The sequence below is a fragment of the Micrasema longulum genome, unplaced genomic scaffold, assembly GCF_059751315.1.
Source record: "Micrasema longulum isolate JH-2025_06_02 unplaced genomic scaffold, ASM5975131v1 h1tg000365l, whole genome shotgun sequence".
Classification (NCBI taxonomy): domain Eukaryota; kingdom Metazoa; phylum Arthropoda; class Insecta; order Trichoptera; family Brachycentridae; genus Micrasema; species Micrasema longulum.
In genome coordinates this window covers 97,145-122,263 of record NW_028277566.1, presented here as the reverse complement: position 1 = coordinate 122,263, position 25,119 = coordinate 97,145, and the positions used below count along the sequence as shown (strand labels likewise).

The following is a 25,119-nucleotide window of genomic DNA, read 5'->3' as shown; positions in this document are numbered from 1 at the left end:
AATAACAATACAGTTTTGCGACAAGACAAGGAAGAGCTATTGAAATTACCGAATATATGTCACAAAGTCTGGCACGGGGTTAACAAAGTTTTGTGATTCCCAATCTTCCGGAATGTTATCTTTGTTGCACCCGCCCTTATAATTGTTCCCGTGCCTTCTCTCGATGCGGAACACGAGAGATTGGCGAGAACAAAATATCAACAGAATCAAATCACAGATTAGTTTAGTGGCGTAAGGGGGGTGTGTTGGGTCTGGTAGCATCATCCAATCTCGAGTTCGCTGTAGTATCTGTAATTCAATTTTAAACAGTTTTCAGTACGGTAAAACCACGATATAACGAAACGCGATAAAGCGAAAAATGACCTATATCGAAAAAAATCGAAGTTTACTCCCTAAAACCAATTTTTTATAAAAAAATTCATTTATATAACGCAATCCCATTAATATGTACTATAACAAAATCATTATTGTCCTGTACTAAAAAATGCCCTTACATTTATGTAAATTTATAACGAAATAAAAAAATGTTTAAAGATGAAAATATTATTTCGCACTTTCAAAGCAGCGCCGCCGCTGCATCTGCCGTATGCGAACGGTTTTATGGCCTTTTTGGCGGCACGCGGCGGTCTGTCGGCACCCAGAACTGTCAAAGTGCGTATCCAGTGTGTGCGTGTGTATGTATGTAAGCGCGTGTGTGAAGAAAAACCTCCGAACATAATATTTTTAAAAGATTTAATATTTTATTTTTAGTTTTGTCTTCATTTATTTAATTCAATGGTACAATTTAAATATTATATTGAAAGATTCACTTAAAATTGCAAGAAAACGTAAAAATTATGAAAGTAAATTATTACAACTAATACCTAGATGAAAGATTAAATGAATTCATAAAAATCATTATAAAAACTGAAATATAGCAGTTGACCAAGTGGTTGCGCCGTATTTACTACAAAGGTTGCCATTTTAAATTTGAATTTTCCTACTTAGCTCTGATCAAAATGTAGCAACCTCGCCGTGGAAACAATATGTTTGTTCTATGGCAATGAAGTATTGACTGTCACCGCGAGGGCATGTGATTGCTGTATCGCTGATAACTTATTTGAGTGATAGCCATTTTAGTTTTGGATCTTTGCCCAGTGTAATTGTTTATTCATTCGAGTCTTACAAACCCATCGCCTCGTCGCGCGTGACAATTCAACTTCTGGTACCTTATTCAACCCACAATCAAAAACCCTTTTTTGTTAATGTCATCATCTTTGTTTCCCAATGCAATTTTGCGTACAATTATATTGGAGTTTAGAGCATTATTAATAATGCTATTTGCACATTGAAAAAAAATACAAACCAACAATCTGTTGATTGTGCGCATATCTTTCATCCGGTAAGTGGCGCAATCACCAAGTTTTTAAATTATGGTAATTATTTCGTTTTTGAAGAAATGCAATACAAGAAGGAGATATTCACCTCGTTGGAGCTCATCCAGGGGTATTGGACACAAAGCTCCGGCAGCAGTCCGACAACCAGCACATACTGGATGGGTAACACCACCACGATGAAGCCCACAAACCACTTCCACATGCGTGCCAGCATGTCTCGGCTGGAGCACCACAACACACACAGCCACACGCTGTACAGCACCGCCCACACATCCATCCGGGAGCCGATCACCCCCACCAAGCACATGAGACAGATCTGAAAATTTGAAATCCTCATGAAAAGTCTTTATTGAGGGAAACAACATACGAGGGTATCAAAAGCAAACTTAGAAATCTCCATTGAAGGAGTTACTGAGATATTTGCAAAAAACTTTGAAAAAAGAATTGTGAGATTTCTAATTATCATGCTTCACTAACTCAATGGAGAAGCTAAGTTTGCGGTGTCAAGTAGTATAATTGAAATCTGTTTTGGCAAGATTTAGAGACAGTTTTGAATTATGCTATTATTTAGGTAGGTAGGTTTTTACATATAGTGTATTTTGGCATCAATAACTAATTTTCCAATTTTGGTGGAGATTTCTTAGTTTGCTTCTAATTTATTTGATTTATTTATACTTTTACATTGTTTGTAATCTTTTTTTTATACAGAATAATGTTCCCTCACTGGGGTGTCCCGTGCCGAGGGAAACATTTTACAAAATGTGAAACATGCCTAAGATTAGCTATTTAACAAAGTTAACATAATAATAACAGTAAAAAAAAAACGTAATTAATCCAATTAACCTAATTATAATTAACACAATAAACAATAAAAAACTAAAATATTCATAAAAAACATAACCAATTTATATAGACCAATAGAAAAAATTTCATAAACAGTGCACACATTTTACCTATTTGACTTGATCCACTCATCGATCCGTGTGCAACCCACCTCCACTATCCATATCTTAATAGCAATTTTATATTGTGAGAACTTACTAATTGTCCTTATGGATAATGGAAGTAGATTGTACACTTTAACCGAGTAGTAGGTCAATCCTCTTTGACCGAAGGTTGTATTTATTTTTTTGCAGCATCAGGGTGGAGTATCTAGTAACTCTTGTATTTGTAACGGAAGGTAGAGAATAATGTTTACGTGCGTATAGTAACAAAGTTTTTACAAAAAGTTGTTTTATAGATTCGACATTAAGATTTTCAAATATACCGAGGGAGCTAGTTCTGATAAGATAATTTTTATTTAAGCTTTTTGTGCAATTGTTATTTGTTTGATCAGTGTGTCATTTGCATATCCCCATCCAATTATCCCATATTCCAAAACTGATTGAGTTATTGCGTAATCTATTTTTACAAGTTCTTTTAGGCTAATTATATTTCTTATAGTTTTTAAAAGTAAATTTACTTTTTCAATTTATTTTTAATATGATCAATTTGATAAGTCCATCTTAAACTCCCATCTATATAAATTCTCAAATATTTAATTGAATCTACTCTGTCCAACGATTTACGAATACATTCAATATTCGGAATTTGGTTATTATAATTACAGCTGTGAATAGTTAAGGAAAGTTAATAGATAATATCTTCATATATTAAATAGACGCTTCATTCCTATACAAGCTACATCAAAGATATAGAAAATATTACATAACCTTTAATAATTTGAAAAAAAGAGATAGCAAAATCATGATATGCATCTGCGCGTAATATGGACATACTTTTCTGTACATGTTGGCAGTTTAGCAGTTATCTGCTTTCTATTCAAAAATTTGTCACTCATAATGTTATTCTACCTGATGTTTGCAGTCTACATTCCATAATGGGTTAACGCTGACTACAGTAAATTTTAAATAAACAAATAAATTATTTGTGTAAGAAAGAGATATACATTGACATATTATGCATAGACGCGCCGCGCTCTATAGAGTAAAATATTTTTAAAAGTAGTGATACAAAAACTACTAAGTTTGTTTGTTTAAACCAGGGCTGCATTCAACGATCATGCTACCAAAAATTGTAGGATACTCATGGTTCATACAAAAGTTTGTATTTTAACGTTAACAATTGACATTCGTTTTTGGTGGCTCCCAGTCAGATTTTTCCCTTAAATTCCTTATAATTTCGACCCATTTATTTATTAAAAATAATATTAACTCGCATTTATGATATTTCAAAATCGTATTCCTATCAGTGCAGCCCTGTAAGTAAGAAGAGCTTCGCAATTGTGCCGCTAGGCATGGTTTGATGATTACAAAAAATAATATTTATATTTGAATATGAATTATTTTAAGCTTTGGGCGTTTGGGAATTAAGTGTCATCATTTTTGAGGGCTCAGGGCACGTCTATGTATATCAATATATCAATGGAGGTATACATATTTCTTTTGTTAATATTTATTTATGTACAACTTGTTACCGTAGATACGAAACTCGCTGACAGCTGATATCAAAATTTGAAAAAATGTACTTATCTACTAATTCTGTACATTGAATTGTATTCACGAATGAAACAATATACATATTATCAGCTATGTTTTTCACAGTTGCATTGCAAATAAATATTGTTTCATCACACAATAGCATATGTCTGCATAGGGTCATATTAGGTCTGATTATGATGAAAGTACGTTAGAGAATGAAGACATCATCACCATCATTCCCTCTCCGCATCTAATGGTGCATAGGGCACTGCACTAGTACACCAATCGCAGCGTATCTTGATCGTTTTTGTTACATGAAGGTTAGATCACTTCAGGTACCAGTCCAGGGACTATGGAATATTCTGGTGTGAAAACACCCTTTTAAACAAATATTTCATATCAACCATGTTGGGAATCGAACCCGAGACCTCTCGCATGGTAGGCAAACGCAATTAAGACACGGAAGGCAATTACCTACTAATTGAAATGACATTTTCTAAGCACAGGTAACATATCTATTTAACACATTCAGACCTAAATTTCAAAATTATTCATGAAATTTTGGTATATGCTTACTTTTTTTATCTTTCACACTTCACAACATATTTAACTTTAATTTTTAATGAACAATGGGCCTTAAACTGATAATAAATCAAAAAATTTCATTTAACATGTGACATTATCTTACAATGTACATATATTTATTTATTATATACATACGGCCTAAGCCAATTACAACAGTTACATGAAGAAACATAAATACAAGAAACTGAACAAAAAGAACATAAAACTATTTAGCAAAGACAAACAAGGGCAAAACAATAATTGTATAATAAATTACAATGAACTTCCATCAAGAATTTTCACTTACAAACTTAAATGTTTTATAAAGTAATGCCTAGTAGGAGAAGACCCGTGCTAAGGCAGACTAACATATACGTTTATTTATATAAACAAACACACACACGTGTGCACACATATAAACAATGTAAATATGTTATGTCAATACATGAAAAAAAATACCGCCAGTTGATTACAAATTAATGTCTTTGGCAAAAATGTACTAACCTTTTCTTCACTAAACATCCAAAAATTACACATGATCCGAACGGGGGGACCAAACGACCCCAGCGCCTACTTGTATATAGCGTTATGAGAATAAAAAGTTGGAAGTGTTTATGATCGTGCAATAATTTAATGAAGTTTTCACATACACATATTTTACTCATTCTTGTATTTTATTCATTTTTGTTAGTTTGCCGAATGCTAATGTACATAAAGTGAAATCGACCCTTGTATTATTTATCTCTTTTATTTGTTTTAAAATTATACTATTTGAAAATTTAAAAACAAAAACAGGAAAATGCTTATTTCTGTTATTTTCACGATTACAAAAAATAAGAGTTATCGAATTGAAATCGGTCTATGGGGATTCAAATCCCCCCTCCTCGGTCCGGATAGATTAAAATAATGTATTTAAATTACAAATAAATTCAAAAGCAAGATTATTTTACATTTAACATGTGTGAAGTTTTTTTTTTTTTTTCCAAGTAAAAAGAAATATTTGCGTTCTTATGATTTACCCAAAAAATTAATTTTGACGGCCATTTTCAACGAGTTGTAAATAACTCACTTTTAGAAAATGGGAATCAAAGTAACAATTATCATTGTCTGGTTAAAAATGTCTGGTCTCTTGGTGATCTATTTCACTAGGTTTGTTAGTATTGCAGTATAGACTTATGTATAGATTGGCGCTGGCCAAGAAATTAAATAACGTACCTAAATAAGAAGTCACAGAGCAACATTATATCTTATAATTCAAAAGATTAGAATATGAATGCGATCAAATATCCTTAAAGGCAATTTTTAACATACCTCGACACCAAATTTGTAAAATCCGTAGTTAAACAAATATTGAAAGAAATGTTTGACATCCTTGTCAGCATCAAGTCTTGTAACTTTAGGAAACATGAGGTGTGGACGAATCGTAGGGTCATGTTTTTTATATCTGCCAAAAAAATAACAAGAAATTTTAAATAACTTTATTAAGTATTCGGGAAAATTTGTATTTATTCTACAGTAATACATATTTTTCCTTCTCATTTTTACTAAATCTATAAAATAAAAAAAAAGAGTGTTTGTCCATGATTTGGGTTTGGAACACACATCAAAATATTATGATTTACCTGCTAACGGATTGCCTGAACTCTACAATGGCCCTTATGGTGATAATAATAATAAGCCCGATGTATCCCTTCACTAATTTTGGTAAAGTTATTTCACCGCCAGTTTTTTTAAATCCTAACCACTCTGCATTGTTAAAGGTTGCATCTCTTGTCACATCAGATGAATTTGTGGTATTCTGGAACTCAAACTGACACATTTTTTAATATTTTTGGACTAAAGGTAAATAAAATAATATAAAATATTTAAATATAAAATATTATTTTATTTTTATGAGAATGGAGATTCTTAGATTTATCAAAAGTCAGAGTTAAATTTTCAATTACTCTTTGACAAATGGTAAAAGTAAGTTAACATGTACATTTTAAAAAAATTTTGTTACCTATGAAATTAGGAAAAGTCATAATAATTTCATCTTTCTTATTTAAAAATTCAATTTGTATAAAAAAACTGTGCAATCCAAAGATTGAATTATTACATGGAGTCAAAAAGGACAATTGAATCGACAGGTACTATTCATTTCACACATATTTTTAGTTTTGACTTTGTCTAAAACACTGTATTTTTCAAGAAATGAAATTTATAATACGTAATGATTGTAATCTACAAATATAAATAAAAAAGTCCATAAATAACTTACTGTGCAATTCACAGCATACGACGCATGTTCAATGTACTCTATTTGGTAAATCATTTTACAAAGCAGTAGAATAGAAGTTGCTGCTGATATAAAATGAATAAGACCGAGCTGTATTCTTGTACTGAACAGTAATCCAATGCAAACCAACAGCACAAATATAAGATGAACCGCACATACCTAAAGACAATGATATAAAAAAATTATTGGAACTCGGTGGCAAAACTGTATTTATTAAACAAGCAAGTATGATTATTAAAAACATTTTAAAATTTAATGAATTCTGATAATATTGACATTCTTTAAAATGCAATTTGTCAATACCATAGTACTCATTTACAATTAAATTTGATATTTTTGATGGTTGGAAGTATTTCTGAAATGGTGTGTGGTTTCCAATGATTCAGGAATTGTTGGTTTGTTTTGATAGACCATGGATTTAACGTAGTCTCCAAGGAAATAATCTAATGGCATCAAATCACAAGATCACGAAAGCCAATTAACGCGACCATTTCTGGAAATAATGCTGTCGCCAAACATATTCAGTAAATTCATGAGAAGCCCTATACGTTTGGTGAACAATTTGTAAAGTAAACTTTCACAATTTGCAGGCGTTGTTCAAGAGTAAGGTGTTTCATTATTAATTTGAGTATTGTTACAGAGCACAAATTAAAAAAAAAACTGTAATCAGTTTGACAAGAGACAGTATTACAAATATTATTTTTAAAAAACACTCATTAGAAATACGGAAAATTATCAAATCTATTGTGTTATATCAATTGGGTCAGTCAATGATGCTGTTAAAATTAATAATTAATTAACCAACAAAAATAAATAAATACATATTTTCTTGTCATTCAAAACTAATAAATTTGACTCCCTTGTAAAAAAAAGAGATTTACAGGAATATTAAAAATCATCTAGATTTTATATATTCATGTAAAAAAAACAACAAATAATACTTACATCTAGCACACAAAGGAGCATTGTAGCGAGCATGATGATCTTTATAAGATGTAATTCCAGGAATAGGAAAACCAAGTCTATAACCGTACCCAGAAAGCTGAACACAATTTTCTGCAGTTTACTGACCCAAGTGGTAAAGTTCATTTTAGTACTGAGGTGTGTGTGACTTCCCGCATTAGAATCTTCTTGATCAATCTTAGAAACAATGTCCACTTCAAAACTTTCTTGGATCTGTAAAACATAAAATTTTAAAACTGAATTTTACCAATTAGCAATGGTTTTTATTTTTCTTCTCAGTTTGATTGAGAAAGACATTAAACAGATTTAGGAAATTTAGTTTTTTTTTTTAAATAATTATTTTGATGAAAACAAAATGCAAAACCTGTTGGTAAATTCATTTCAATTAGTAAATTTAATCAAAGTTTAAATTGTTGAATATTTAAAATGATTTGAAATTTGTTCAAATAGTAAAATTTTATCTTAGAATTTTATGTTTATGGATAAAAATATTTTCTTAATATTTGTTTTTAATAAAAGTCTTATTTCAGAATGTTACTTTTATTAAATTAAACCAAAAATGTTTACGACCTGAAGCCTCTTTGAGCGTATCCGAAGGATTTCGGTGCGCTCGGATATTACGAATTATAATTTACCAGAAATGAAAAATCTAACACAAAAATTACAAAAAAGCGACTTATAAAACTGGGTTTAGTCTGACTTACAATTTTTTTTTTGTGCGAGCTGGTAGCTTTAAGAGTTAATTGGAAAAATAATAATTACATTAGGTTCTCTTGGTGTGGGAGGGGGTAACGAGCTTCCTCCCATCATAGAAGATGCTAATGAAGTTGGTCCTTGAGAGTCCTGACGAGCGACACTGCTACTTCTAGGAAATGGAGAGAATCAATTTAATATTGCAAACAATATGATAATGTACCCTTAAAAATGTCAAATCTTATGTTTTTTAAAAAGACAACCTTACCTGCTTTTAATATGGGATACAGCTAAGAATTCTTTGTGGAAATAATGAAGTTGTATTACTGTTAAAATTAGGAACAGTGTAGGAGTGAGTAACCGCAAAAACAATTCCTTGGTTTCGTATCGTTCTAAACCAATATCCAGCTGCCTAAAAAAGAAAGCAAAGAATGTCAAAAATCACAGCGATTAAATTTAGTTAAAGAACGAGTGGTAAAAAACACGATAAGACCATTATTTAAATTCATACATTAAACATTCCTGCTCTTCAAGTAAACTAAATAAAAATATTAAAAATATATTAGTCGAACAACGGCTTAACAATTATTTTTTTGTGCGAGTAACACTCACAATGTTTTCGAGATGTGGAGGTATTTTTCCCAAAACATGGGGAAGTCATCAAATTGATATGTGTAAACCAAAACGAGAATAGACATTGAATACACAATCACAGTGACCCAAAAACCGTACATCAATTTTCTCCACACTTGTCGAGAGATCTGTAAAGATATAAGAATATCAAAATTATTCAGTTATTATACTAGATGATTTATTAGCTAAACAAATAAAAACATTAACTTGCCTGGAATGTGAGGATGAAGATGAGGAATAGTGCCATGTACATGATACGGAAGACAGTCATCCTTTCTCCGGTAATTCCAATTACAAACAACATGATCGCCACAACACATATCCAGAATTTTGTCAAAAATCCTTTCACCATTTCTCCCAGTTTCTTTAAAACTGGAGAAGTTTGCATGTTTTGGTCTTCTTCGAGAACTAAAGAGCGAGAGAATATTAAAGAGATTCTTCTTATATAAAATTATTTTTAAATGCTTATTATGGAGCAAAATAACAGTAAACTCTAAGGAAGTTTTTTACAGGTTTATATCACGTAAAAAAACTTGTAATATGTGAAGTTTTCAAAGGTAGCCTTACTTTTTTTCAATTATGACAAAACTTTTAGGTACCTGCTTACTTTTAATTTTACAATTGAGGTTGAAGATGTATATTTGGTAAATATCCAGTATCATTTTCCTGAGCACCATGAGGTGATAAAAAAATTGAAAATTTTCTTACGATGTAAGAATGACTATGCGTAACATTTTACTACGTGATAGTCCTTTCGCTACTGGTTTTGTTGATTTTCCTAAAAACAGTGATCACGGACAGTAGCGATTTTACTTTTGCCCTCTAATGTATTAAATAATTAGATTGAGATTTAATTTTATTTGCATCCATCCTATTATGAAAAGATACTGAGATTTTAATATTACCAGTTGTAGCAGCTCCCACAGTCACTTGTAGGGGAGCCACCATATCTGCCAAAGCAGTGGTTTGTCTCTTCTCCCTTCGCTCCTGCATCAGCTGCCTCAGGGTCACCCAGAACATGATGGTATACAGAGACTTTACCAGTAGTGGAAGGAATGGTAGATATGTCCGATGTTCAAACCCAACTTGGGCCAAGTTTATATCCTATGTGTTAAAAAAAAAAAAAGTGCATATATTATGTATGCAGAATAAATTTTCTCAATTGTAAAATGAAGTTTTTCCTGTGTGTGATTTACTCAATTATGAAGCACTTTTACATTTATTATCAGATTTGGACATAGTTCGAAATTAACATTAAATGAAAAGTCAATAATATTCCATTAGTTCTTAACGGCATCTCACTAATTTAAAGTTTTTGTCACAAAATCACACATTGGACACTATTTTTCATTCAGAAAAGAATGATTTCATGAAACTCAGTAGTAAGCTAACTATATATTTATTGTAACTATTTAAGTGTAACTTTCGGCATCGTGGTGTAATGGTCAGTGCATTCGCCTACCATGCAAGAGGTCTCAGGTTCGATTCCTGATATGGTTGATAAGAATTATTATTTAAAAGGGTGTTTTTACACTAGAATATTTCATAGTCCCTGGACTGGTACCTGAAGCGTAAGACTGATCACCTTACCTTCATGTAACAAAAATAATCAAGATACGCTGCGATTGGTGTACCAATGCAGTGCCCTATGCACCATTAGGTGCGGAAAGGGAATGACAATGAACTATTTAAGTGTGGATAAGGATAATATAATGGGCAATTACTTTGAATGCACATTTAAATGTATTATTTAATACATAATATATGATTTAATGCAATCAATCAATCAATCTGTTCGCCTGAAAATACTAATAAGCGATTTTGTTGTAGAGGTCATAATAATTTCATATTAATGTTTAATTGATTTAGCGAACAGGTTATTGTATAAATACCTTTGCTTGAGATGGTAATTCATCCTCCTTAAGATCCATTCCATAAATATATTGAATAAGCAGTAAGATTTGCGCATATGTAACTAAAACAGGGCTAGAACGCAAGGTAAATCTACGCTGGTCTTGAACCATCCAGATAATATTGGCCCATAGAAGGAACACAAATGTTAACCAAGAGTGATATGTTATACTCCAAGCCATCATTATTATGGCAGTTGCAATGTATGATGATCTGAAATCAGCATTGCAGCATTACCAAATATACAACACACACTACAAAATGACAAAAGGTGTTATTGTATGTAAATACATTCACACACGTTCATAAGTAGGCATTTTTGCCGTGTACAACAATAAAATAAAACAGTTGAAATGTGATTACCTGATCATAACTTGGAATATATTCGCAATTGTGAAAACAATATGTTCCAAAATAGATGGTTTTTCGAATTCGTCTTTCTGCTCTAAAATTGCATAAAGAAATATTTAAGAATTTTTGCCTGAAACTAATAAACAATATGAACAAAAAAATGTATTAAAAAACTGTTTGTACAAGCAACAAATCAACCGTAAATGGAATTTTACATTGGGATAGTCAGAGAGGTATGTATTAGGATTTGTGCTTGTATCAAATTGTTTTAAGTGGACTGCACCAACCATTTAATGTATTTATAGGGATACCTTCATCCGGAGCCACGGTGACAGATCCCGTGGAGTCTTGGTAATATATTGAGCTGCTGGCATTTGACTTTTTAGAGAGTAACTTTCTCGTGGGACTAACAGCGCGGATAAGCTAAAGAGAAACATTTTAAAATTAGAAAAGACAATCATAAGAAATACTAATAAAATTAAAATTGTTAATCCAAAAGAGAGACAAACATGTTAATTGAAACGGTTAAAATAAATTGTAAGTTACACAAGTAAAATTTTATATAAATCAAATAAAAATAGAAAGTGAAATTGTGAATTTCAAAATATCATGAAACTGAATGACAATGAAACGTGCAATTAAAACGATTTACAGAGAAAATTAAATTTAAAAAGAACTAAATCCAAACATATACATACTGGTGTAGACTCAGTGGCACGTGCTTCTTCAAAGATTGCCACCTAGGATAACCAAAGCACACCGTATTTAAAAGCAAATAAAAATAAGCAAGCTATATTTTTACTAAAAAAAAACAAAACACAGAAACGAAAGTAGCTAATTGAATTGTTAAAGGCGTAAAAAGATCTAACTGTAAATTGACTGAGGTGATTTGGATGGAATGGATTGCAAAGTGATTTGTTTATTTAGGTTTTTTATTTACCCTTAAAGCTCGTTGGGACAAAAAGTGTGTCCATGGCGGCGGGGCGGTGGGTCGATTAAACCCAGTTTTAAAACTCACCTTTTGGAAATTTTTTATTGGGTTTTTAATATCATTTAATCACAAAAATTTGCTCTAAAAATTTGAATAGTAATGATTTGAGCACGATTTTTCACAATTTTGTTAAGGGAAATGACGCAAAAAAATGACTTTTTATATAATTTAAAAATTTTAATACTCTTGGGTCTAATCGGACCCATCTCCGCTGTGTATAAGTTAACATCATATTGTGCAAATAAAAACAGTGGTGAAAATGGCACTATTTTGCAACAAACTTATCGTGTTAAAAAATAAGAAGAATAAAAAAGAAGAAATTTATATTCCTGAAGCAAACATTAATTAACTACTTTGGTAAAAAATAATATTTTTCTAGTGATAAAAATTATTTTTATTTAAATTTCATTTTGTTAAACTTTCATACTCAACAGTTTTTGCTAAAAGACATTCAAAGTTGACAGTAAAAAGCAATTAAAATGAGAGATAAAACTGCAACCATGTTAGAATAGAATTAGAGTAAAATGATTTTTGTTTTGTCTGTGTATTCAAGTAGGAAAAATTCAAGAATTAACTTTATGTAAATTTAAAAAAAACTAAATGTTGAAGAGCAGTTATAATGAAATACATAAATAATTTGTTACAATAAAACCAGTTTAAAATTTTGTAGAATAATGGTTCTTTGTAAAAAATATACTGAGAAGTATTGATATGGATACAAGAAATAATATTTCAATGTGTAAATAAATCATAAATTAATGAAACAATCATGCAAAAATAATACCTACTACGGCTAACAAATATCTAAGTGAATAAAAAATGGACATCAAATACAGTGCTTGTCACAAGTTTATCTTACTCGGACTTTTCTCGTAGCTGATCTCCACTTATCTTGTGTAAGTGTGCTACGAGCCATTCTTTTTCTAGAAAGTCTCATTGACATTTGCCGGCGCAGCGAACCATTTAGACTTCCAGCCTCCAATTTCGAAAAAGTTCCAGGTTTTTTCTCTGGCTAGATAACGTATGTTAGAAAATTACATATAAGCTAGTTTAATAAGAAAAACAACGCACAATGAAACAATTACCAAAGAATCTGATTCATTTTAAGTAAGTAAGTACAGAAGATATTTTGTATTTAGTGTTGATTACAGTGGATACAACATAAGTTATGCTTGTCATATTTTGTTATTGAGGTTAACATTTAGCTTAATAATATTTTTTGCAGGCAATATTAGTTGTAATAAGCTCTAAACAGGAGAGTCCTAAAATATTTAGTGACAACAGTAGGTTAATTAAATATCATATTTGGATTTATAAATCGGTATAATATTATGGTAACATGAAAACAATCATTTTAAATATTTTTCAAAGTGATTGTGGTACAAATTATAGCACTTCGGATAAGTTTAATTAACCATTTAGGATGGAAGTCTTTTACTGAGATGGCGAAAGTAATTACCTGTGGTTTAAGAAGTTCCGAAGATTCAAAAGCAAGTAGATAGTATGTCAATACTAACATCACAGGACTCGCAAAGGAGGCCCACTCCAGACCTAAATACTCTATGTCTTGAGTTTTACAATCCACTTGAAAAAGTTTTGTAAATCCGAAGAATCTGAAAATAAATCACAAGGTTTTAAATTTATTAAGATGATTACTAAACATGGAACATCTTGGACACAATAGATTAAAGGCCAAAATTATGGTGAAAAATTACAACATAGAAGAAAGATCACATTTAGGTACAGTAATCTCATCGGGAATCGAACCTGGAAACCCCCACGTGAGGCGATTTTATTTTCCATTACATACATAGGCCGCAAAGTAATGAAAGATTTTCTCTTTCAGCTAATAAAATAATATTAAAATTCAGTCAGTTGATAGCAAAAGTTGGAGAGAGTGGGGATTTGTATTTTATTCAGTTAAAGTTTTCTATGCATTATGAATTTCAAGCAACATTAAAATATAAATGACCACATTGCAAGTTTTTGACCTCAGCTATACACATCACACTATGTAAACAGTGATGCATAAATAAAATAAAATACCTGGAGATAACATGATCTGGCGGTAGGAGTTCCAGCAGCCACTCCGTTTGGTACACAAAGAGAATGTTTGTATGGAAGAATAATATAACCATTATACATTTGCAAACAATTGCATAGCCTTTGGATAACTCCTTGCCGCAAGCCCACCAAGTGGCACCACCTAGGAATGTGAGGTAATATATTCCACTCAATATGCTCGGCCTGAGGCATCCTGTCATCATGAGGAAAAACAGTGACAGGTACTTTCCTGAAAAAAACAAAAATTCAGGTTAGAAAAATTATTCTGTACTTTGAAACAAAATAATCGCAGATGTAATTGAGATTAACTTACCAACACTGATCAGAAATGTTCCTTTCCTCTTTGGCGCACTGGCCTGTAATTCGTCTTCTGGTAATCCCCTGCATAATTTGCTGCATAAAATATATATTCCTATTGACGATACAAACATAAGAATCTGAAAATTAAGGTCATTTAATTAATATAAATAAAAATATGAAAAAGATACATTTATTCAAATATATATTATATAAAATATATATTTTTTTAAAAGACAGCATATTTCATAATAAAACGAAAACATCTAATTAAAAAAAATAATTGAGGGTACTACTTGCAAACCTGGCAAAATCCATCATTCTTTATTTTGAGCAAATCAAAAAAAACTGATACAATACTTAATTTCAACTTTTTCTAAACTTATTTTGTTTATTATAATCAGTAAATATTTTATACATAAGCAGTGATGACATAAGCATGATTATGTCAATAAACAGTAGTGAAATAATAAATTTAATTTTATACATTACCAACTTTGCAATACTCAAGTAGAGGTTGCCATGTTTGCTACAAAGCCGATAATTTAAAAGTCAAGTCTTACAAATTAAGCCGTATTTTTAACAGACAATGTTAAAATTATTGTATTCTGAATAAGTTTAAATTAATAACTCACTTTTTTTAAATTTTGGATTTCGCCGGGTTTGCAAGTAGTACCCTCATTAAACCCTTTATAGGGCACATATTTTGTGTTGATTTACGTCTTGTAAATATAATGAAATATGCTTTTTACATTTGAAAAAGCTGAAAGGAAGACTGATCTACCAGCGTACGTTATTATGATACTCTTGTGACATAAAAAATTAAATGAAATATTAGAAAATAAACATCTCAATTTTGGTGGTATATTTGTATACTATTAAGGGTTGAGAAGTGTTATTTATAATCAACTTCATATAAAGTGAAAACATTGTAACCAGAAAATAAAACAATGGTAAAAGGGTTATATTTGATTTTCTGATTCAAAATTAATTATGAATTTTTGCAACTAAGCTTTATCAACTTTATCAAACAAAGAAGAACATTGTCATTGATAACATCTGCAGGTAAGACATATCATAATATGCAACTAGTAGTTATGAGATGTTATGGTATACGCACATTATCGGATTTCAAACCAATGCATATCTGGTATTATTTATATATTCACAAAACTCGACAACCTACTATTCTAAGTATTTTTTTTTTTTTTTTTAGTAAAAAGAAATATTTGCGTTCTTATGATTTACCCAAATATTTAATTTTGAGGGCCATTTTCAACGAGTTGTAAATAACTCACTATTAGAAAATGGAATCAAGTTGGGGTAGAGTGGGATTCGAACCACGGACCTTTGGTCCGTGAGTCCGAGACACTAGCCACGGGACCACAACCCGATCATTATTGGTTAGGTTAGGTTAGGTTTACATTTGATTTTAACCTAGAACAGATTGGAGTAATGTTTTCACGCAATATTTACCTCTGGGGAGATCCACTTGAGCACTGTGGTTAAATTCAAGCCACTAAAGGGCACAAAGCCAGAATGGCGGAGTATCTTGGCTATGAAGCTGCACTCCTGGGTCCAGTTGGTTGACCAAGAGGCAGGGACTGACAGCAGAGTGATCTGCCATGCTATCTGGGCAGCTAACGTCAGCAAACTGATGCAAACCACGGCACGTAAGTAATGCCCAGCATGACCTAACAATGGAGCAATATCATAAAGTAAAAACCATTAGGGTCGAAAGATATTACATATCTACAACAGAGATGATGAAAAATTTGAGAAGGGAATAGGGAAGTCTATTTATTTACATTTTATGTCATTGGTAAATCTAACTTATACTGCCCTTTTTTTTAAAAATTTCAACTCTTAAAAGACTATGCTAAAAAATCCCTCTGCAAATGGGTCTACAACTTCGTGTCACATTAAGCAAAAGACAATATGTTTTAAAATACAGCCATAAAAATAAGAGATAATATGCAATTTAATAACCTATTTTTTTTTATATAGAAAAAGTAAATATTTGCGTTCTTATTATTTACCCAAATATTTCGATTTTTGGGCCATTTTTAACGAGTTGTAAATAACTCACTATTAGAAAATGGGAATCAAGTTGGGGAAGAGTGGGGTTTGAACCTAGGACCTCTGATCCGTGAGTCCGCAACACTAGCCACGGGAATACAAACCGATTAAAAAATACTTTTTTTTTTTTAAATAAGAGAGATACTGTCGGTAGTACCGCAATTACCGCGTAACTATCATTTTATTTTTTTGGCGGGGGAATCTCAAAAGAGTTCTGTCAATATATTACTTACTATTTGAATCAACCAAAATTACCGCTGAAGTATCACAAAAATTATTATTATTTAGAGTAAAAATAGTAATAATTTTCGTCAAAAAAAACAGGTTAAATGGTATTGCAGTATCACTGACGATATGTCAAATCTTGTATACTATGTAGACTCATGTGACATCATAGCCACACAAAAGTTAAAATAGTACACACATAAACATATTCTTAGGTAAATTTAAGGTTTTTAGACATAAAATTGCTGTATAAAAAGAATTGTTTGCTTCAAATACATAAATATAAAATAAATAGTAGTATTTATGGGTCACAAAACGTAAGTACGCGACCTAGAACAGGTGGATATATCGTAATTCTTAAATTAAAAACAACTACAGCACAACATCATTATACTTACAGAGGAATATTTTTTTAAAATCAAATGAACAGAGAAAATAAAAAGTACAGTTAGGAATACAATATATTTAAGAAAGAAGTGAAAAGTTACATTTATAATTCTTCTTTATGTAACACTGATTAAAAATATCGTTTATATATTTTTTTGTAATTTATATAGTTATCCTAAAAATATTATTAATAAAAATTAAAAAAAACTATTGTAAGACGTCACTCCCCATAATGTACGCAAGAATTATTTATTTATTTTACGTAATGGGAAACGTTAATGTAAATATATGTATTTATTTGATGTAAAAAAATGTATTTAGTTGTAATATTGTATTTTTATTTGTTATTAATAAAAAAAATTAAAAAATATATGCATAAATTATTTATAATTTGTTTAATACATAATACGTGTGAACACGCATATCTCTTCAATTTCTCGGTCTGTTGATTTTTGTAAAGTAAAATTATTGATTGGCGAGATTCATGTGATTTATTTCACCACAAGGCAAAAATATTAATAATAATATACTTTAAATTTTTCATGCTTCTTTTTAGACTAGATGCTTTCAGTATGTCCAATTTTTTGTAGACAATTATTGTATTTTACTTTATAGGAAGTTTTAAAATTGATAGATACAAGTAGGGTTCTCCTTGGTGTATCAATGCAGTGCACCATGCACTGCTGGGTACAGATACAGAAATTATTATGTCTTATAAATGTGTAATACTCTAAAGAGTTTTTATTGTTGATTCAATTAACTGGTATAAAAATTAAAAAAACATTTTCATGCGTTGCCTAGTACGTGAAATAATTCAGATTCATCAATTTCATCCACATCAATAAAGGTATCAGCTCTTTTGTAACACAAAAGTCAACAGGTGAAAGAGTTGAGGAAATGTAGATGTTTAAACATAGGTGGTGAAGGTTACACAGTGTGGAATGTGGCCACTTAAATCAGCCATTGACAGATCATAAGCCTGTAAATGCCAAGACTTCCCCATATTCCCTTCTCAAAAGTATTTTCCTTATCTGTTGGAATAAAATTAAATTTCAAAAATATCTGAAATATAAATAAAAATAATATTTACCTTTGAATGTTTTCTTTGTAGGAACGGGCACAAATGGCAAATAGAACATTAGCAACAGGTAGAGGATGGACAAGCCGATGGGACGTATGATGATACCTGAAAATAAAATAACCAGTTGCTAAAACAATACGGCATCATCTCTCACTGAGGATCTTCAGACTGGTGAATTTATACAAAATAATTTACAAAGCATTTTGAAAAAACTACGCATGAAAGTGACATAAGTTTATCAGAAAAAGGATTTACAAAATTAATACCTCTTAGATAAATGGTAAAAATAGTATCAAATAAGATTATGTTATAAATGAACATCACCACGGCATAATAAATCAGAAAAGTTCATAGTGCATCTGAAAGTATGCGAAAATTTACGAAATTTAATGTTCTAAAAAGGTTATTAAAAATACTTCAGAAAACAAAAAATTGAAAGGATTTCTTCAAATAGAATTTCTCACGATAAAATTCCATCGAAAATAGAAATAATCTGATCATAACAATTATAAAAATAGAGGAGAGTCGGATATTGGCGCGCGGTTGGTAATGGCGCGCCCCCAACTATCTTCTAAACTATGCAAGTTTGAACATTTGGATTGAAGCAATACACAGAGCTTGAAGTAGAATTTCGATGTATGCTTGCGTCAGCAGCTTTCGGCGTCCTGTGCTGCTATTCTGAAAAGCTTTCGCGGCCGTAGAAAATAATTTATCTCGTGTATTTTGTATGTAAATACACGAGATACATGGTTTTTCTACGGCCGCGAGAGCGTTTGGAATACCAGCCCTGAGCGTTTTGGACCTGATGATCTCTATTTTATTGTGTTTTCTTATAATTTTTATTGAATTAAAATCTTAAAGGTAAGTGGTATTAATATTATGTATCACAGTTTGTTACATATTAAACAAAGCTAAATTCAATCATGCTTACATTGAACAATGTATTTTTCAGTTTATCCTAAACATTTTTTTTATTTTTTTTTTATTATATTGAAAACATATTATACATAATTATATACAATATTCCCAAGGAGTTTTTAAAAAAAAAACTCATTTAGGGACATACAGATAATAATTTTTTTAGAGACGTTTTTAAATTTTAAACTATAATATTATTTAACAAAAGCAGAAAAATTAAAATTATGATATACTACAAATTAAAAAGGGTATGAAAAATACTTGAAAATAACAGAATAAACAGAATACTGGGAATATCTGGGAAAGAAAATTGAAAAAGTTTAAAAATTACATGGATGTATATATACATACTGAACTAGTACAAAATAAAATCATTTTTTTTAATTAACAAAATATGCGCACACCCAATACAGGTTAATTTTTTTTATCAAAAACGTTGAAAAAATTGAAATTATGTATACAAGCCAAAAAAAGTATATAAAAAGAAAAAAAACACAAATAACATTTAAATAGTATTAAAAATTACATATACAAGCAAAAACGGTGAAATATTAAAAGTTATATGTTCAAGATGCGCATTCACTATAAACTAACATTATTTATTCAAAGTACTTCTGGAAAAAATAATTCTTCAATTCGCACGTCCTGTTTCTATATTTTGAAATAGGTACTTTAAATTTTTGTGGCAATTTATTAAATTCTTTGAAACCTATGTATTGTAAAGATCTAGTTCCAAACTTCGTAGACTTCACAGATCCAATATATATATTGTTTTTTGATCGAGTACTGTACCGATGGATGTCTCCAATGAAAGCTGGCTTTATGTTACTGTGCATTGAGTCGAGAGTAGTATTAATGATAGTGTCAGTTATCTCGAAATAGGAAAGCATGCTAAGAGGCATGATAAACTAAATTTAAAACTAAAATGAGCCAGCTAATGGCGCGCCCAAACACGTTATTATCCAACCGCGTGCGCTATTACCAACCAGGAATATGTCGTGTTTTTTCAGTGCAGTTTGTACATGTTTACTTATTTCAGAACATCATGATTTTCAGAACTTCTGTGGGCTCTACAAGCAATAATTGCTGCCTTAGAAGCTGTTAAAACAGGGAAACAATTAAAAGAAGTATGCTTAAGTAATTCTTGAAACAAAACATTCAAAACGAAACACCAAAAGAGAAGATAACGAAAATAGCAATAACCCATGTAAAAATAAAGAAAAACCAGTTTAATTAGGAAACTACAGTTGGGATCCAGCGATGAAACGAGTGATGAAGGTTTGTTCTTTCTGTGTGATGATGATTCTGATCATGACAAAGTAGATGACTATTCTAATGAATTATGTGCAATTTGTGGGGAACTCGGACGAGATCAAGAATGTGGTTTCTATGTTGTTCCTGCAGTAATTGGGTGTATAAAGGAAGCAGTGGAAAAAATACACCAGATGACTATATTTGTGACAACTGCAGGAATGATTTAAGTGTAGAATTAATGCTGAATTGTTACTTTTTAGAAATTTTGTTTTACGTTTGTATTTTAATTGAAAATTGTAATATCGGTCATACTTATATGTGAATAAAAAAAGGCGCGGTAATATCAAACTACAGGCGCGCCATTACCACACCGATTCGACAACACCGCGCTTTAACATGACGTTTCGTTTTATTATTAAAAACTCACCTAACTGTTAATTTTACATTATTTTCCAAAAAAAATGTTATAGTTAAAAGATGAATGTACCTATAAATGCAATCGAAACTAAAATATCCGTTAAGTTGTTGTAAAACGAAATTTAGCTTAGGGGCTCGCCAATATCCAACTCTCCCCTATTGTCTTACGTTTGGAGAAACTTATGGTAGTCGGTAGATGCTCTGGTAGATAATGAAAATACTTTTTTCAGAAAAAACACTAAAAAATATAACATTACGTAGCAAGAAAATCAACAATTTTAATATTTTCATAATTTTGAATAATTGGTAATTTTCCACAGTCTAGCAATGAAGAACCTACCCACTGTAATAAAAAGTAAACATATAACAGTGCTAATATTATTGCATATGTACTAGGCGTAGCGAAATAATGTATAAAAAAGGATTAAATATGAAGATACATTTATTAAAAATAATTTAATTTGTTAACGAGGAAATTTGATGGGTGGACCAAAACCAAAAGCAAAGACTTGACGTATCAAAATAAAAGCGATAGATGTCATTTAATGTTTTAATGACGGTATTAACGCCGTCGAATGGCCGATATGATCACGAAAAATTTGCTAAAAAATATACTGTAGAAATTCAATATTTGCAGCCAGAATATTCTTCTTAAAAAAGACAAATAACATAATTCCATAAAAAGGGTTTGAACTAAAATAAAATATAATATATGAAATACCACAAAAGATGTGTAATTTAAAATGCTTGTATTTGTTTTAAAAATAAATAAATTAAAACTATCTCTCGGATCACTTATTTATTTGATCTATTATCTTCAATTCGTCAGAAAAAAAGTTTAATTACATACTTCGTCTTTATATGAGTGCTAAGTTTAATTTAAATTTTAAGAGACAGAATCTGCCGACCGAAATGCAATTATATATTATTAGTTACATAAAACTAATGAGTTTATTTTTTATCAGAAACACCTTAGAAAATTATGTTTTTTATCTAATGTTTATTTATTTTATTTTTCAAAATTGCCATTGTTTTATAAACAGCGTTTCAAAATGGTATAATCGTATGATTTGATTTTTTTTTCTATCAGAATACAGTCTTAATCTGATAACCAAAGCTTAAAACTTGTAATTTTCTTTTTTAGTCAACTTGCGAACTTAAAAATATTATAGGCATGTTACGAGTATATTTAGGTTAATCATAAATATGGTTTTTGTGTACGAAAAAAGTGTGCAAACATAAAGTTGAAGAATAGAGTTCTATGCACGCAATAGAACCAGAACCCTGGACATGTTTTTGACTGAATGGGTAACCTCAGGTAAAATCCTGAAAGGGGATATCGAGCGGAGATAAGTCCGCCTCATAATGTAGTGGTTCGGACGCTCGCCACCAATTTTGAGGTCCTGGGTTCGATCCCTGGTAGGGAGAAAGTGAAATATTGGTTTTAAAGTTGGTACACTGTAATATTTTTATTGTTTCTGGACGGGCACCTGAAGCGTTAGATTAATCACCTTATTTTATATGTAACAAAATGACACAGATACGCCGCTATCAGAGTTCAAATGCAGTGCCCTGGCACCGCTGAGTGGATGAAACGATGGTGATATCCAAGTTAATAATATTTTTTTTCCAATTGATTTTATTTATTTCAAAATTTTTAAGTTACTTACATTTTTTAAAATTGTTTTTTTGTTTATTTTTTTTGTTTTCTTACAATAAACATAATAATAAAACAGAGTATTGAAAAAAAAAGCATAATTACATACCAACGAAATACATATTAATAGAAAAATAGTAAACAAAAAAATCCCACAAAGGCATGGCCTGTTCGTAGGTATACAAGAAATTTTTAATGAATTTTCGCTTCTATAACAAACAATGGACAGTTATAATATTTTTGTATAACATAAGAAAGAAAAAATAAAATATTCTGTAAAAGATAATATGTTTTTTTTTTATAATAATTAAAAAAGGAAATAAAAAATATAAAAAAAAAACACAAAAATATTCCTTATTATTAAAGGGCAACAAAATAAATCATAGAAAAAAAGAGTTCATATCTTTAGTTTGAATCCAGGATAGTGCATGTTTTTTAAAAGAAGGAAAATTTTGAAAGTTTGGAATCAATGAAATATTATCAGTAAAAGAAGAATGAAACATTTTTGGGCCTATAAAATATGCATGTCTCTGTGCGAGCCTCGTTTTACAATGTGGTATTTCTAACACGCGATTCCTTCTTTGACTTGATCTATTTGAATTACTTGTAAATAAATTTTGGTTCTTAAATATATATTTTAAACATCGAAAACAATATATTTGTCTTAGATCTAAAAGTTTAGCTTCTTGGAACAATTGGAAAGAGGGAAAAGTGCGATTTTTGTAAAGCATTATTGCACATTATGAGGACACGCGTCCTAACTCAGCGGGACTTAAGTCCTGTGTTGAGTTGGGACGAATAGAGTACCAGTACAACAAAACATAAATAAAATGGAGTCATAATACCATCCACATAGCATATTAATATAAAAAGAACAAAGATAAATATTTGAGTAACATGCAATAACATCATCACGAATTTAAATCATTGAAAAAATACATCTATCCTTGCTATTCTCATTTAAAAAGATAGATTCCTGTTATTTGAAGGCTACAAATTTATGTATCCGACGTTTGAGCTAGCCGCAGTCAGTAAAGCGGAGCAAATGTAATCACCGTCCGTCAAAAAGAAATAGTAAAAATAATTTTAAAAAGGCCACAGTATTTTACTGAGATGCTGGAAATAAAGTTGGTAAAATAGCTCAAACAAACATGCTCTTAACTTGTTGCGACATAGGGAAAACAGGGAATATGGAATTCTAGGCATTTACAGGGCTTATGACCTGCAACAAATTTAGATCTAAATTACTACGTAGGGAGGAAATCCAGCTTGTCTACAAACATTTGGACATACTCGAGCATTGTTGATTAAACAAACTGGTATAAGAAGTATAAAAATTGAAAAATTATTTTCAGGCGTTGCCTAGTAGGTGAAATGGTTCAGCAGGATGAATCTCACCCACATGATAAAGGTTTCAGCTATTTTACTTCACGAAAATTAACAGATGGAAATGTGGATGTTTAAACATAGGCAGAATGGTGAACAGTGTGTTAAGTGGCCACTTGAACCAGCCAATGACAGGTCATAAGCCCTGTAAATGCCAAGACTTCCATATTACCTTCTCAAAATGGTTTTCCCTCTGTTACAACAAATTTAGATCTAAGTAACTCCCTAGGGAGAAAATCCAGCCTGTCTACAAACATTTGGACACACTCAAAGCATCGTTGATCAAACAAACATGTTTTAATTTTAATTCAACAGCTAAATTAACCCCTCAAAAACGAGGAGTTTTGTCTTTTTTAAACGATTTTTTACAAAAAAATTCATCATTTATTAATCACACACACACACACACACACACACTGCTTATTATTTTGTGGCACATCACAAACTAAAGAACATATATTTCTGGGCTAAAATATAGTAAACGCAACCATATTTATTTAAAAACAGGAGTGAGGATAGTGTTCCGCGACAGTGTCCACTGTTACCATACGGTTACGCTCGTACTTGAAGGGTTAACGACAACAGTTAAATTAAAAACAGTTGAATTAAAAACGGAATTGGAACTTATCCAAAATGTAACAAAAATAAATATTCTCAGTGCAATGAGAGTTCGTCATTTAACATATAATCGCCATTACGTGGGTAACGCGTGTGTTGTGTTGATATAAACTTCACAAGTTATGTTATTAGCTAGTAGGCTATAAATTACCACGTTGGCCATTTAGTTTAATGCAGCAGTTTGATAGTCAGTTGTTAAAAACGAGAATGTATGAGTATTAAACAATAAACTGGACATCCACATTCGACTGGAAAATCATTTCTGAATATTACGCTGCTCGCTCGAGTGAAAATTTAACACTTAAAAATGACTATGTTAAAAAAATGATAAAAAATCTTTCATTGATAAAAAACAGTTTTTCAGTAATTAGTAGGTATATTTTAGTAAATGTACGGGCGGATAAAGAATACAGATCTGTGTGTGGAATAAAACCAGAACCCTGAATTCGTGTTTTCGACACGATCGCTGCTCTCAGGTAAAAATTCTGAAAAATTA

At 30.8% G+C, this 25,119-nt stretch overlaps 1 protein-coding gene across 13 annotated transcripts in view; it reads right to left on the bottom strand.

Annotated features, from left to right (window-relative positions):
- Piezo (piezo type mechanosensitive ion channel component) overlaps window positions 1-25,119 on the bottom strand; it is a 96,347-nt gene that overhangs the window by 22,450 nt on the left and 48,778 nt on the right. For 8 of the 13 annotated variants that reach the window (XM_088225480.1, XM_088225486.1, XM_088225481.1 and 5 more), the window contains exons 3-22: window positions 18,383-18,478; window positions 16,078-16,295; window positions 14,618-14,741; window positions 14,287-14,533; window positions 13,700-13,853; window positions 11,948-11,989; window positions 11,537-11,672; window positions 11,262-11,343; window positions 10,880-11,111; window positions 9,893-10,091; window positions 9,199-9,395; window positions 8,967-9,115; window positions 8,623-8,766; window positions 8,424-8,526; window positions 7,644-7,874; window positions 6,681-6,857; window positions 6,043-6,230; window positions 5,732-5,864; window positions 1,465-1,692; window positions 50-288 (exon numbers count right to left, since the gene is read on the bottom strand). In XM_088225480.1, the coding sequence (XP_088081606.1) occupies window positions 50-288; window positions 1,465-1,692; window positions 5,732-5,864; window positions 6,043-6,230; window positions 6,681-6,857; window positions 7,644-7,874; window positions 8,424-8,526; window positions 8,623-8,766; window positions 8,967-9,115; window positions 9,199-9,395; window positions 9,893-10,091; window positions 10,880-11,111; window positions 11,262-11,343; window positions 11,537-11,672; window positions 11,948-11,989; window positions 13,700-13,853; window positions 14,287-14,533; window positions 14,618-14,741; window positions 16,078-16,295; window positions 18,383-18,478 (3,319 nt within the window). The remainder of the gene's footprint in view (window positions 1-49; window positions 289-1,464; window positions 1,693-5,731; window positions 5,865-6,042; window positions 6,231-6,680; window positions 6,858-7,643; window positions 7,875-8,423; window positions 8,527-8,622; window positions 8,767-8,966; window positions 9,116-9,198; window positions 9,396-9,892; window positions 10,092-10,879; window positions 11,112-11,261; window positions 11,344-11,536; window positions 11,673-11,947; window positions 11,990-13,699; window positions 13,854-14,286; window positions 14,534-14,617; window positions 14,742-16,077; window positions 16,296-18,382; window positions 18,479-25,119) is intronic. The other 5 variants (XM_088225482.1, XM_088225490.1, XM_088225492.1 and 2 more) reach the window with 3 other exon arrangements.